General features: G+C 42.3%; 1 protein-coding gene across 3 annotated transcripts in view; it reads right to left on the minus strand.

Moving 5' to 3' along the window:
- The window catches only part of GYG1 (glycogenin 1), a 36,743-nt gene extending 21,489 nt beyond the window's left edge, over positions 1–15,254 (minus strand). For 2 of the 3 annotated variants that reach the window (XM_021934759.2, XM_021934756.2), the window contains exons 1-4: positions 14,881–15,254; positions 12,219–12,354; positions 9,684–9,858; positions 9,261–9,423 (exon numbers count right to left, since the gene is read on the minus strand). In XM_021934759.2, the coding sequence (XP_021790451.1) occupies positions 9,261–9,423; positions 9,684–9,858; positions 12,219–12,354; positions 14,881–14,887 (481 nt within the window). In that variant the 5' untranslated portion in view covers positions 14,888–15,254. The remainder of the gene's footprint in view (positions 1–9,260; positions 9,424–9,683; positions 9,859–12,218; positions 12,355–14,880) is intronic. The other variant, XM_021934757.1, reaches the window with a different exon arrangement.
- Positions 15,255–15,703: the final 449 nt, after the last annotated feature.

A 15,703-nucleotide genomic window follows, 5' to 3' on the forward strand; every position in this document is an offset into this window, starting at 1 on the left:
AGCTACTTGGGAGGCTGAGGCAGAATAGCTGGAACCCGGGAGGCAGAGGTTGCAGTGGGCTGAGATCACACCACTGCACTCGAGGCGAGGTGACAAAGTGAGACTTCATCTCAAAAAAAAAAAAAAACAGAATATGATGAAGGTTCTTGTGATGGAACTACTCTGCATCTTGACTATGGTGGTGGTCACACCAATCCACATATGTGATAAAGTTGCATAAAAACCGAAAGTGCATATATACACACGTATACACATAGAAAAGGGAATACATACAAAACTGGTGAAATCTGAGTGAGATTGGTGGATTGTTCCAATGTCAATCTCCTGGTTGGGGTGACACATTTTAGTTATACAAGGTATTACCATTGGGAGAAAACAGATGAAGCGTACATGGGATCTCTCTGTATTATTTCTTACAGCTGCATGGAAATCTACAGTTCTCTCAAGATGAACAGGTTTTTAAAAAACTCTTACAATTAACGTGCAAAATACAATCAGGAATTAGCTGCTAAATTCCACAAGAACAGAGATTATGGCTTTTTGCTTACCATTATAATGCTAACATGTAGCAGAATGCCTTACACTTAGCAAATTATTTATGGAATGAATGCAAGAATCTTGAAAATACTCTGTAACAGCAGAAAAAATTTAAACGACTTACATTCTACCACACAGGAATAGTTAGTATATTGTAATACTAACTACTCATGGAATATTATTCAGCAATTAAAACTAATGTCTATAAAGACAACATCAGTACACTGTGTTATATAAAGATATACAGCTACATACATTGTGATTAAAACTAAGAACATAAACATTAATGAACATTTATATTAAAAGAAAGTAAATAAAATAATTGCATTAGGAGATTGGTATAATAGATGTTCCTTCCCCCCTATTTTTCCTAATATTATATTACTCTTGTAATGCTAAAATATTAGTAATACAACTAGAGGCAAGAATGAGAACTGTGCTTAGACCTTTTCTTTCTAAATATTCTTTACTTTTAATTTTTATTATGAAGCATACTACCAAAAGAAAAATATGTATAGGTTATAAAGGATTATTAATAATAAAACTCTACACATTTATCCCATTTGAGAACCTGGACACTGTAAGACCTTTAACTGAAGCAATTCCACTTAAAATGACTAACAGCTACTCATAATGCAGTAAAGAAATCTAATTCCATGGAGGCCTAAATCGTAGTTGTAAAGTAGAACTTCCAAATCCGACCTGTGTGAGCCTGGGAAACAGGAGTCAGAGCTGCTGATCCCTCAAAGTCCCTGGCTGGCTGCCTTTGGCCACAACAGGCCGTTTCTGTTTACCCTCAGGTACCCTACAAACATCATCTGCCCATCAGCTGTGTGCCACAGGGAGGCTGGGAAGCACTGGTTGTACAGAAAACGAGCAAGGAGGAAGAGAAAAGGCACTGAAGTAGAACTGGTGAATCAACAGTGCCTGTTAAATTGGCAAATCCTGAAACACTCAACAAGAACCTTGGCTCTAGAGGGGACAACACAGGTCGTAAAACTTCCAGGGCCACTGACCTCACTATGTGACTACAAAGGTTTATAATTTAGTCCAAAATTGTGGATTAAAAATAAATTAAATACCATCTAGAAGTCTGTAGCTGAATTTTTAAATTCAGCGGTCTAGAAATCTTAACCATCTTTTCCCAAATGCACAGTTCAACATTTCAAGGTCAGGCAAATGTTTTAACTTCATCAGAAAAATCTATGTATGGTGTTACCAGTATCCTCTCTTTAGAAAAATCTTTAAATGATAGCACAGTTCAAAGCAGAATGCAAATCTAGGCACATCTATGTTAAAAAACACACAAGGATGCCCTAAAGACTGCTGAATTTCCATAACAAAAACCCTACAACTTTTGTCCGACACGTTTTAGTCAGACTTCCAGAGGCAGCTTTATTTAATCTGACAGGTTAAGATACTTTTAATCTCACTCATCTCAGAGCCAACAAACATGATTAGCAGGCATCACTAGCAGCTGTGATCCGGTACGCCAGGGTGTGGTAACACAGGTGAGAGACAGGGAGAAAGGAAATGAACAAGGGGCACATTGCATCTGCTTTGCGAACAAAAGCAAGTATCTCATTCTGAATCATCCTTCCACCCAGCTGCCCAAATGCTACGTAATCACCTTGCAACTACAGACTTGATACTTTCTGTCTTTTAAGCAGGGTCACATACCTGGTAACCATGGACACACCACAGCATTGATCAGAAACTGGGACTATTTGTTTCCTAAGACAGAAACAGAATTAAGTGGTGTCTTTTTAAATCTGTGCATTTGTTCAATGCTCGTGTACTTTGCGTGCTCTTCCATAGTTTGCTGGCAGCTGGCTTGTCTACTGTGGGTAACAGGGCAGTGAGTTAATTCTGATTTAGACATGAGCCCCAGCATCTCAGTCAAAGGAATGCTCCCCCTATAATAGTGCTCCTCAAGCTGTGGCCTGGGTTCCAGCAGCATGGGCATCACCTGGGAGCTTGAGAGCAGTGCAGACTGTTGAGCCCCACCCGACCTACAGAATCAGAAGCCACATTTTAATCCCTAGGGAATTTGTCTGCATATTAAAATTTGAGCAGCACTACAATCTTTCGAAGAATGACTTTATTATAACAAAGGATAATAACTCTTAAAAATGTCATTTCTATAAAAATGTCTAACATTATATAAATTTGGTATTCACATAATAGGAAGATTCAGATAGGTTCCAACTCTCAGATACTTCAAAATCCAAAAGGGGACAGATGGACAAAGTAAATAAAGTAAAAGGTCAGGCATGGTGACTCACACCTGTAATCCCAGCACTTTGGGAGGCCGAGGCGGGTGGATCACCTGAGGTCAGGAGTTCAAGACCAGTCTGGCCAACATGGTGAAACCCCATTTCTACTAAAAATACAAAAATTAGCTGGGCATGGTGGCAGGCACCTGTAATCCCAGCTACTCAGGAGGCTGAGGTAGGAGAATCACTTGAACCCAGGAGACAGAGGTTGCAGTGAGCCGAGATCCGAGATCGCATCATTGCACTCCAGCCTGGGCAACAACAGCGAAATTCTGTCTCAAAAAAAAAAAAAAAAAAAAAAAAAAACATTTAAAGTAAAATGTGCTTTATACTATAACTGAGCGAGAAACAAGGACTGACACGAACACGTGACTCACCTCGATCTATTTATTAATTTATTGAGACAGTCTCGCTCTGTCACCCAGGCTGGAGTGCAGTGGTGCGACCTCAGCTCACTGCCTCTGCTTCCAGGGTTCACGTGATTCTCCCACCTCAGTCTCCCAAGAAGCCAGGACTACAGGCACATGCCACTACACCCAGCTAATTCTTGCATTTTTAGTAGAGACAGGGTTTAATCATTTTGGCCAGGCTGGTCTGGAACTCCTGACCTCAAGTGATTCGCCTGCCTCGGCCTCCCAAAGTGTTGGAATTACAGGCGTGAGCCACTGCACCTGGACACTTTTTTTTTAAAACTAACTTCCTACAAAATGCTTGGCAGATATAATCATTTCTGCCTATAGTGAGCATGCTAAGGATTAATAAATTACAGCTTATGAAAGCCCAGCTCTTGGGGATATTTTTATGAGATTTACTGAGGATCATTAGATTAACCCAAGGTGGCTTATGGAAATCCAGGCACTTGGAGCTTGGGCCCCAGCATCACTGCATCTCACTGGCCTCAACCCATTTAAGCCAAGAATAACTGATTTCTTTTACTACTTCATGTTATAGCTTTTGTTTTTCACTATTTTGTTAAAAGATTATTAAGTATCAAGCTATTAATTATTACATACATGCAAGGAAACATTTATTCTTGGCTTAAATGTCAGTTTCTCAGTCGAAGGCAGGTCCTCCTAGTCTGGACTCTTAGTACTCTGAACTTACTAGAATCATGATTACATAACTGTGTACTAGTTGTTAAATGTCTGTAAGGTCTCAGAATATAAACTTTATAGAGGCAGGAATAAAATGTGTATTACTTACCAGTCTATTTTTGTCCCTTAAATTTAGGATTTTTCCCAGATTAGAAATTAAAATGATGTTTGAAATAATGAATGAACCTACTACAGAAATACAGGTGACAGTAACACTTCTCAAAGTACTTCCAGACTCCATAAAACAATGCACGCCGATGAACTGTGCTGCTGATTTTAAATGACAAAGTATTTTTAGGTATTTTGGATCAGAGGGGAGGAATAGTAGCAATAGAGATAGAAGACTTGAGCCTCCATTCCTTCATTTGTAAAATGACGAATATACCAGCTGCTCTGTCTACTCAGAAAAATTACTTAATTAACCTGACATAAAGCCAAGGTAATAAGGATCTTCCTCCATCCTGTATCATTCTCAGGACACATACTCAAGAATGCTGCCATGTGAGAGAACTGGGAATGGAAAAGCCACCCCCCACCACCAGCACCCACCCCACCTCTCCTCCCCGCAACACATAGCCCAACCAGAGCTCAGAAGGACCCTGGTTCAGACCTGACTTTGCCTCAGCTCAGGGACACCAGGCAAGCTGCTGTCCTGAACTGTAACAATGGCAGGTCCCCAGTGCTAGCTAGATAGTAGGCTCTCAACGAGTATTTGTTATATGAATGGATGTATGAATGCTTACCTCACAGGACTGTTGAGAAATAAGTGAAAAAGTAGGTAAAATGACCAGCATAAGAGCCTGCACACATATAACACATTAGTCGCTTCCTCCTCCTCTATTTCTCACAGGGTCATGATCTCTGACCCTGTGTGCTCATCAATTTTGCCACTACATGTTATGGCTTTTGCTTTTCCTCAAGATACTTATTATCTATCAATAAAATGACATAAATGCAAGAGAACATAGTCATTTCCAAAACAACTGATAAATTACTAGAACAGGCAGCCTAGTGCTTAGGTGGCTGGGGGAAGTCACCATGGTAAGATAACTGTCCAGGCCGACCTATCAAGTCAGGGAACCAAGTGAAGCACACCAAAATCTCTGAGCTCATTTGGTTTGGACAAGACAAGTACTATCTTGAAATATCTCAGTCCTTCATTCTTTTTTTGGGCAGGTCCAACATGAAGCCTAATTAACTACAAAGATTTTAAAACCTAGCTCTGGGGTCAATTTTACGCTTTAATAGAATGTAGCACCAAATCATTTCTGTTAAACATTATTTCAAAACATTACTGTATTCTGCTTATGGGACTCAATGACCACTTAGAATTCGGAACACACAAATATAATGATCTCAAAGCGGATCCTGGACTCTACTTAAATAAATCATACCTAATATTCTGCCACTAATTTATTCTATACTATGTTTTCTTCTTTCTAGAAATTCAACTACAGACCAAAATTCCAGTACACCAATCAAAAGTTTAGGATATTTACATTGCAGTAATCAAAATGAGTATAAGATGTTTTTTAGGAATATTCCAAATTAGAAAATATGAATTCCTCTGACCTAGGTTTTTGAAACTGACACATACAGACGAAATAGACAACAATTTTTAAGCACTCAACCCTTCAACTATACAAGCACTCTTAAGATACATTAGTCACAAGGGAAAAGAAAATAAACCTCAACTTGCATTCAGGTTGATTTTTTCAAATTAAGAGTCAAGTTCATCAGCCTCATTTCACCGATGTGGCGGAAGCAAAACTGATTAGAACCTAGAATATAACGATCTCTCTCTTCCCCTCTTACTGCTAACATGCCCTGAAGTTAACTTTATCTTGTCACATCCTATACAATACTAGTGTATAACTATTTCACAACAGCTATTGTTCAACTTTTCGGGAAATACGTAATTATAGTGATGAAGTAAGTGCCAAGACAGTTTGAAAATACAACAGTATAGAAGCTTGACTCTTCATTATGGAAAATTAGACAGCAGCCATGAATTAGGTATGTAGTCACCAGTTCTAAATTTTAACATTCTAGAATTTTAGAAAGAAAGAGAAGTCAAGGTACCTAGTATGGTTTGCCATATTAGGATTATTCTCTTGGCCAGAGTCACAGAATAGAGAGGTGGAGGGGCTGTGAATAGAGGGCTGGTGATTAGAAGAATGACAGCCACATTCTTTTGCATGAGAAGGGTTGCAAAAGCAGCTGCAAATGCTCAGCCATCAACAGCCTATGTGGCTTGTCAGTGGACACCAGGCCCCACCAGTTTCTGCTGAACACAGGAAAGAGGTTAAAAACATGACCTGCAAGATATTCGCACTGAGATACAGTCATCTGAAAAACTGGTCTGAGCTGAAAATTCTGGGACTTAAAACTGACTATGGGGGTGGTGGAGGGAGAAACTATGGTTGTGAGAAAATGTGGGTAACTGTGAAAGGAACACCTGAAAATGTTCATCAGTGCCTACAGCATGACACCTAACCAAAATTATTTTTTATATAATTCTTAATTTTTAAGATTTACTTTTACTATATTTTTTATATAATAACATATTGAAAACTACAGGCAAAGGTTACTGCCATTAGACAAAGTCATTGTCCATAAAGAAATATTTTATTGCTATCAAGCGTAAGTCCAACACATCTTTATGTCACATGGTTCACACACTGATTCAAGTGGATAGTAAACCCCTCCAGAGAGAAGCAGCCTCCCAAGGTACAGAGTGAGCTTTCTTTGCTAAGTAAAGCTTAACACATATTTCAAGTGAACACAACCTCTGATTTGAGAACTGCTAAATTTCTTCTTCTGCTGAATTTAAACAACATATTGAGAACTGTAAGTTCTCAGCTGCACAGTTGACTTTTTACCTCTTTCAATTTCTATCAACAGAGAAGATTCAGTCCTTCACCACCAATGAGCCAGTAAATGGAATACCTAAGAGGAAGGCCAGCACCTGGAAACCTGCTGCTGAATAATGAAATGTGCTAGAGGCACAGACAGAATCTCATGGTGGTTTCAGATCTTGGCTGAAAAAGCAGAAAGTGCTTCCTAGTCGCACACTTTGCACACATCCAAGCTTCTTAACAAAGAATAGGTTAATTAATTAGTTTCATATTCTCAAATTATAACCTAGATAATTTACCATGGCACACTACTGTTTGGTATCCAGAGTCTTACCTCTCAATAACATTTAATAGTATTCTAGGTTAGAAATTGGATTCTCTTTACATGATTAAAATCATGTGATTTCAGGCAGTTGGCAGGCCACAAGATGTACTTTAGAATGTGATTCTCACTTAATGAAGTTGAAAAGAGTTACACTGAATTTCTGACAAGGTTACACTTACTTCCTTCAAATTAGGAGAAGAGGTGAAGAAAGCTACACTCTGACGGGAAGGTTAAGACAAATAGTGGACTTCTGCTAAAAACACTCTCCTCTTCCTTTTATGCAAAGGTAACTGTTTCCTTATAAGCAGCAGTAATAAGGAATACATCTTTTGAACTTAAATACTAATACAGCTTTCATTCCTTCTATGAAAGGAAAATAGCAGGAGCGAAAATCATGTCAGTAAAGTGAAGAAGTTTCATTTGGTCTTGACCACGGAGAACATTTAACACATTATTATTTTCTTATTTTAAGGTTGCTTAAAACAAGACTTCACTTCTTGTTAGATGCTGCCATACATGATGGTTCAGATACTCCTGCTCTGTTTTAGAGCATGTAGAGAGCAGAGTTTTGCAACCTCAGCACTACTGACATGCTGGGCTAGGTAATTCTTTGCTGTAGGAGATCGTCTTATGCATTGCAGGATGTTTAGCATCCCAGGGCCTCCACTCACCAGATGCCCTTTGCACCCTCCCCCTTCAGTTGTACCAACCAAAAATGTCTTCAGACATTGCCAAATGTCCTTTGGGGGACAAAATCACCCTTGTTTGAGAACTACTAGCTTACAGTGTAAACAAGCTAAATAGTTACATAAAACTGAGACTTAAACTTCCTTATTACTTTCAATTACAATTCATATAGCCACAATTCCCAAATCCTCAGCCAAATAACTAAAAAGAATTCAATTTCTGTGAATAGCAACAATGAAAACCCAATCTCAGTTTTATGTATAATTTGAAATGTTTTAACTTCCAGTATCTTAACCTCAGCAATCTAACAAACTTATAGATCTAATGTTTTCAAGTTTAATATTTTGATTTTTAACTTTCTAACTAATTAATGAAAATGAACCCTCATATCCGCACCCAGGATTGAATCTTTTGTCAAACGAGAAAGGCTGTTTCTGCTATTTCTAAAAGATCTACTTACTGCAAATCTCAGATCTACTCTTGGGACAGGGAGAGAAGGAAAGAAGCCCCCGCTGTGTCTCCAGCAGAGCTCAGGCCTCTGGCCCAACCCCATGTGAATAGCACACAGCACTGTGCTCTGCCACAATGTCACATATCTGATGGTGAGTCACTGCTGGGAGGGTTTCTAAGAGAATGTCCTTCTTCTTCTCTATTCTGGGTCTTTATTCAAAAGAACCATCAAAAATAATTTTTCAAAGAACTCCTTCTGCATATTAACTATTGGTTTTGTCCTGTGTGTTTTTGTTTTTAAAAACACGGCTTGTTATTTCAGAAATTGGCCTGAAACGAAAGCACACTAATTCATTTGATCAACTTCTCCAAAAGATATGAGACCCTATATCACAGACAGAACTGTTGTATAAATATAACTATAAAAACATTTATATGTTATAGAAAATGGATGCTGACTTTGTCAATGTTCTGCTTTTTGGCCCTGCAGATACCTCTGACACACAGCCTTGTAGAGAATGAGAGTTTGGAAGCAAAGATTATTCATATAAACTTTCTATCTTCTTTTTTATGCCACCTGAGAGAATGAGACCCAAATTATCAGGTTTATTCCTCAAGTTTCCATAGTGACAATGCTTAATCCTCCTGGAATGGCCTGTCAAACTCTCTTGAGCTTACATTTACTTAGGTTTAAGACAGATGTTAAAGTTTTTTAGTGTTTTGAATTTTTGAATAATCACAGTACATTTATCATACTCTAAATTAGATACAGGAAGACAACTTAAAGACAATCCTATAAAATTGCCTATCATAGTTTAATCTTTCACATCTATAGAAAAAGATGCATTTACATACACATACACACACACACACACACACACACACTTCCCAAAAGAGCACAACTTAAAATGCTTGCTCCATCTCTTATACCTTTCAGGCAGAATAAACCACAGCAATTATTTCTGAGAAGAGCAGCCCCTAGAAATAACTAATTATTCACAGCTTATCAGACATGAAGATAGTAGATACATACCATCAAAACTACCTTGCTCAGAAGCAAGATGCAACAGCTGATTATATGTTTCAACTGAAGGCTGATAAACGAAGACTCCGGAATTGAAGCAGTCAGGCCACCCTGGGTCTGGTGCTGCTGACAATTCTTCTCTCTCAAAAAGATCATCAATATTTGCTAGGACCTGATCAAAGGGGAGAAAGAGCATTACAGAAATGTTTTTGCTACAGAATACCCTTCTTATGTTCTCCCTATGTCATCCAACACAAAAGATGGTGACAGCTGTAAGGCAGCCTGGGCCTCCTCTCCTTCATCCCCTGACATATTTCATGACAGTGGTTCTATCTGAACTTTGCTGTCAAGTCTTGACAGCATTCCTCAAATGCCTAATAGGTGTCTATTACCATATATATCTTTCTTTTCTACCCTCAAAGCCACACTCACCAGAGTATCTGCATCCATGAATACACATTTTGAATACTGTGTAAGTGACCAGCAGTGGAGCTTTGTCAGTGTGACACCCAACTCTGGCCTCTTCATTAAGGTTAGATGAGCAGAATCGCCACTGTCCAAGACATCTACCATGATGACTTCATCGAAGACTGTCTCTAAAACTTTTCTGTCAAAATAAAATCCAGAAAACCACACTTAGCATCTTTTCAGAACAAGTGACCCACTGATGCAAGACTGATGCTTTATTACCCTCTCCATCAATTACTAGAACAATGTATTGCTTTGTAGAATATGTACCCTTAAATCTGTTCTAATTTTACTCCAGGACAAATTGTGTTTATTTGCATGTCCAGTTAACTTCACTAAAGTAATAAGAACTGCTTATGGTGAGGATGAAATGTGTGTCTTAAAACATTATTATAGGCCGGACGTGGTGGCTCACACCTGTAATCCCTGCATTTTGGGAGGCCGAGGTGGGCGGATCACGTGGTCAGGAGATTGAGACCATCCTGGCTAACACAGTGAAACCCCATCTCTACTAAAAATACAAAAAATCAGCCTGGCATGATGGTGGGTGCCCGTAGCCCCAGCTACTTGGGAGGCTGAGGCAGGAGAATGGCATGAATCCGGGAGGCAGAGCTTGCAGTGAGCCGACATCGCGCCCCTACACTCCACCCTGGGTGACAGAGCGAGACTCCGTCTCAAAAAAAATAAATAAATAAAATAAAAAATATTATCACAGAAGACATTTCCTGGGTTTTTGTATTTTACTATATCACTGAATAGCAGATAGGTTGTGGAAATAGCTTGCAAAAATGTATAAAGGGCTCCGTTTATTAGGTTGCCCATTTTGTAGAATCCAATATAACTAGTGTTTATTACATGCTGAGCACTTTGCTTAAATATAATGAGATTCACTTTGGTTTGTGAGGTACAACACTTCTCTATGCCCCAAATTAACTAAGGCTTTATTTTAGAAAGTTCTTGATGGTGGATCGGGAGGGTAGACTTGAGTAAGACACTAAATTGAGCACAAGAAAAAACACAGGGTAAAAACGTATCATACTAAAAGTTTATAACATCAGAGATGCAGAACAAAAGTGGTACTGTATTCTGTCTCCAAAGCTGTACAAAATTATGCTACAGTTCACACAGTAAACTTGATGTTTTTGAAGAGAAATGGTTAGGAGAATCACTGACCAAAGTAAACTGATGGTGGTTACAGGAAAGGTAAGACTAGATCTGGTTTCTTAGACATATTCTAATAGACTACAAATTAGGGCATACACATTAGGAGACAGGCTTTTTGGCATCTTTCTAAATTACCATTTAGGAACAAGGGTGTTAGTGTGAAAGATATACGTATGTATACAGAATGCCTACTTTTTAGAGACCCTTGGTCTGTGCTTATACTTTTTGGGAGAAAAAAAAAAGTTACAAAAAGGGCATTTTCAATTTCTTAGAGGGCCAGGAGACCACAAAAATAAACACATCACAAAGTCACTAATGTGCCCAGATACTTTAAAAGTTAGTACTAGGGACTAGGTAGCTCATTCAGATACTTCGATTTGTTGTTGTTGTTGCTGTTGTTGAAGACAAGAGTCTCACTCTGTTGCCCAGGCTGGAGTGCACTGGCACAATCTTGGCTCACTGCAACCTCCACCTCCTGGGTTCAAGCGATTCTCCTGCCTCAGTCCCTAACCCCAAGTAGCTGGGATTATAGGCACGCGCCACCACGCCTAGCTAATTTTTGTATTTTTAGTAGAAACGAGGTTTTGTATTTTTAGTAGAGACAGTGTTTTGCCATGTTGGTCAGGCTGGTCTGGAACTCCTGACCTCAGGTGATCCAACTGCCTCGGCCTCCCACAGTGCTGAGATTACAGGTGTGAGCCATCTTACCTGGCCCAAATACTTCAAAACTTAATTCCATCAGATCAAAGTGAACTAACCAATCACGAAGCAGTTTATACCCTTTAGTGTGTTTCCCGTAGTAAAACCTAGTTTGGAAAGCCCTTTGGTGAAGATTCTAGTATATTATATTGTAAATAAAGACCTTTAGCTTACAAATGTCAACTGGCAATGGATAAAATAACTACTTTTCTAAGTCACTTGAGAGTTTCCCTAGTTTGCAACATGAAACAATGTAGCCCCTGCTCCATCCTGGGAAAGGAACGGCCATGAATTGTCACTGCATAAAGGTGCATGTAAGTAGGGAATGCTGGACACACTCCTTCAGATCACCCAGAGGGGATGGAGTGAAGGAAGACGACTCCTTCTTCCACTCCTAGCTGGAATCAGAAAGTGTGGGCCAGCACACTACCTTCCAGAAGAGAATTTAGTTGGAATATCTCCCAAAAGCTAGGAGGTGGTTTCAAATCCAGCAATCCTTCACTCAGCATCTCTCATTTTTCTCTACCCCGGGCTCAACTCCTGAAAAGAGCATGGCCTCAATGTCCAATGATGTCAGAAACAGGGAGAAGGATGTCAGAGACCCTGTGGATGCTGGGGCGGCAGCGAGGTCCTCACCTCATGGAGTCTGAGACCTGAGGAGTAGCGAGCACGACCAGCCTCCTGGTGGTCCTGTGCTGTTTCAGAGATGAGCCCAGGACCAGGGCACCTTTGGCATAGGCATCGTTTGTGGTCAGTGTCACAAAGGCCTGATCTTAATACAAAGAAAAAAAAAACACTCATTACAATATCTTATCTGGAGAGAACCTTTTCCCCAGGAACCCATTCAAACAGTAATTCAGCAAAACCAGTTCCTCTAACATCCACTTTCTCTATGAATCAAGCTGTAGCCCCTTTGGGGAGAAAACCGTAAGTACTCACTTCAAGAATGGTTCAAGATCATAGCAGGCACAGATGGCAACCTTCAAGAGGTTGATTAAGCTACAGAAATTAAATCCAACTTAGAGTCCCGACATGCTAAATTCTCAGACAAAACAATAGCTTAACACCCAGAGTTTGAACTCCAGGCAATTAACAGATGGTAATGAAGAGATCAAGTAGTATATCTTCTGTTTCTTCTATCAAGTACTGTAGACAGCAGTGTTTTCAGACAAGCACAAGAACAACCGTCAAACTCAATTCAGACAGTCTGAAAGCAGAGTCCATATTCTTCATTCTGGTACTTATGTTTATGCCATGCCTCAGGCATGTATGTATGTATGTATGTAGGTAGGTATTTTTTTAGACAGGGTCTCACTCTGTCACCCAGGCTGGAGTGGAGTGGTGTGATCATAGCTCACCGTAGCCTCAAACTTCAGGCATCTTATACATAACTGTTTCCTCAACCTGTAGCAAAAGCTCCCCCGCCCCAATACCCCTGAAGAATAATGTTGAGTCTCTCCTCAAATATCAGCTCCTCAGAGAGGCCTTCCCTCCTTGATGTTTCTATCTAAATAGTGACCAATCACTGATAAATAGATTTGGAGATCACCCACGAAGCCCTAACCAACCCGCCTGCTTTTCTTTGAAAAAGAAGGTGCAGATCCATCCTGCACCCTGCCCCTCCCCACGCCCAACCCAACAGACATGCACCCCAATCTCCAATAATCACTTAGTTGCCAGAAGAGAAGGTAAACACACGGATTTTTCTTCCTACTGAACAGTCCCCACCCTCCCAAGACCCCTAGCACAGGCTTCAAGATTTCTCCAGTCATTCCCTGGGACAATTCTGGGCCATGTTCCATCTCCAAGAAACATTAGCAAGTTGGTGGGCATCCAAACGCACAGGACACTTCAGATCAAGGTCTGGTAGGCGTCAGTTGCCTAACCAGGGAGTTGGGACATTTTGTCATGAAGTCCTTCTCTTTCTGACCTGGGTTTCCTCATTCTCCCTTGCCCATTTTCCAAGGTGGAGGCTAGAAGCAGTGGAAATTCCACTGAAACGTGAGAGCAAGCTGTGGGTTGCCTAGTGTGCCAGCGCATCCCTCGGCTGCTGACCTGAGAGCCATCTTCACACATTTTATTAGGCCCTCTCCCATGGCAGGCCAACTACTAAGTTGTAGGAAGACCGGTTCCCCACCCTCGAAGGGCCACCAGCTTCCCAGTCACTCACACTCTAGGAAAGCTCTGAACAGTGACACCTGTCCCTTGACAGGCCCATCAACATCCGCCTGTACTTGCTTCCATTATCTTCAGCCCATTATAACATGGGTAACATCCCAGTCAATCTGCACCAAAAATACTTAAGCTGGGCAAAATGAACGATCATCTAACTCAAATGAAGTCCAGGTTCCAGGCGATAATGGAGAAAAACGTAATAAGGTGAGCAGGATTCAAGGATTTACGGAAGCAAGAATATGGATGATTTCCAAGATTAAATAAGGGATAGAACACAGGTTAGAACACCAGACTAGCCAACATTACAAATGACCAAGAAAGACCAATGACAGCTGGGTAGGAGTTTAATCTTCCTAAAGACGGCTGAACTCTGGGTTACACCTGCAATCTTTGTGGCAGTTCAATTGCTGTAATAACCCTGGCCATTAGCCTCAATGACACGGAAGGACCAGCTAACTCGGAGCTTCCCAGTGCTGGGGCTGACTCGTGGAGTGGCCCGGACGCCTCGCAACAAGTGAAGCCAAAGCCGGCGCCCTCCCACCTGACGGGGCCCGCGCCCGGGGACGCTAGTCCCACTCCCGGCTTCCCGCAACCCGGCCCCAAAGGCCTAAAAATAGGCTCGGCGTGGCGGCCGGGGCCGGGGCGGGCGGCAGAGGAGCCGGGCGGAGGCCGCGGTATCCCCGCCTCGGGACCCCCGCTTTCTGGAGTTCCGGGCCGCTAGAGGCCGTGGCAGCTCCCCAAGATGCCGCTGCGCCCCGGACTCCCGCCTGGACCCCCCAGGCGAATCGGTTCCCCACCCCCACACGGCTCCGCCGCAGCTACTCCGCCCGCCGGCCCTTCGCCGTGAGAGCAGGAGGAAGGGCGAGGAGACGGAAGCAGGAACGAGGGCTCCGGCCGAGGGCCCGGGCTCTGCCCGGCTACCCCATCTCTGCGCTCCGGGGGGCGGCGGGGCGGCCGCTGACGCAGGCAGAAGCACGCCTGGCTGCGGCCAGCCAGCAACTTTGCGGCGGTTTTGTCCTGCCGGGAACACCCCGGGGCTCAGGGCGGACGCGGAGAAGGGAGGCGGCGGCTGGGCAGGGAGCCGGAGTCCCAGGGCTGGCGGCGGCGGGCTGCGCGGCGGTACCTGTCATGGTGCTGCCGGGGGCGCAGGCGGCCGGGGTAGCCGCAGGTTGGTGGCTCAGAGAAGCCGGCACCAGGAGGGAGCGCTGCCAGCGAGGAGGCACGGCGGGGAGCGGAGCGTCTGCCCCATGCGCTCTTATAGCGGCCGTCACGTGGCCGCGCACGCTCTCGCTGCCGTCCGCATCCTCCCAGCTGCGCGGCCGGCGGGGGCGGCGGCCCGCGGGGCTCCAGGGCCCGCGTCGGCCTCGGCTCCTCCTCCCTCACTCGGGGCTAGGCTACGGCTCACCGGCGGCCCTGGTCTTACTTCCCCGGGGCGTCTGCTCTTGTCAACCTCGCGCGCCCCTCCCGCCCCGTCTCCGCTAAACCTAGGAGTTTAAGGGGGACTTTGGGGCTGAGTGCGGCATCAAACTCCCCAAGAAGCCAAGGGTTAGGGAAACTTAAAAAACAAGCAAACAAACCCCAGATCACTCTAGTTAAAATCATGCGTCCGAACTGCTTGAATGAAACATAAAATTTTCGCTTTTTTTTCAGAATTTCGATCAGTCTCTATAATCATTCCTTAGTGTATTTACAATGGTTTTGTAGCCTTAACCTAAAAAGTATAGTGAATATTTGGTTAAGTGTTAAATTCTTGGAGCCAGCCATCTGCATCAATTAGGCATGTAAGTACTTCGTTTAATCCTTGTACCAACTCAGTGAGGTGTTATATATTCATTTAACAGACGAGGAGGAAACTAAGGCACAGAAAAGTTAAATTACTTTTCTTCTTCTTTTTTTTTTTTTTTTTTTTGGTATTTTTAGTAGAGACAGAGTTTCACCATGTTGGC

Source organism: Papio anubis, chromosome 2 (assembly GCF_008728515.1).
Source record: "Papio anubis isolate 15944 chromosome 2, Panubis1.0, whole genome shotgun sequence".
Lineage (NCBI taxonomy): Eukaryota > Metazoa > Chordata > Mammalia > Primates > Cercopithecidae > Papio > Papio anubis.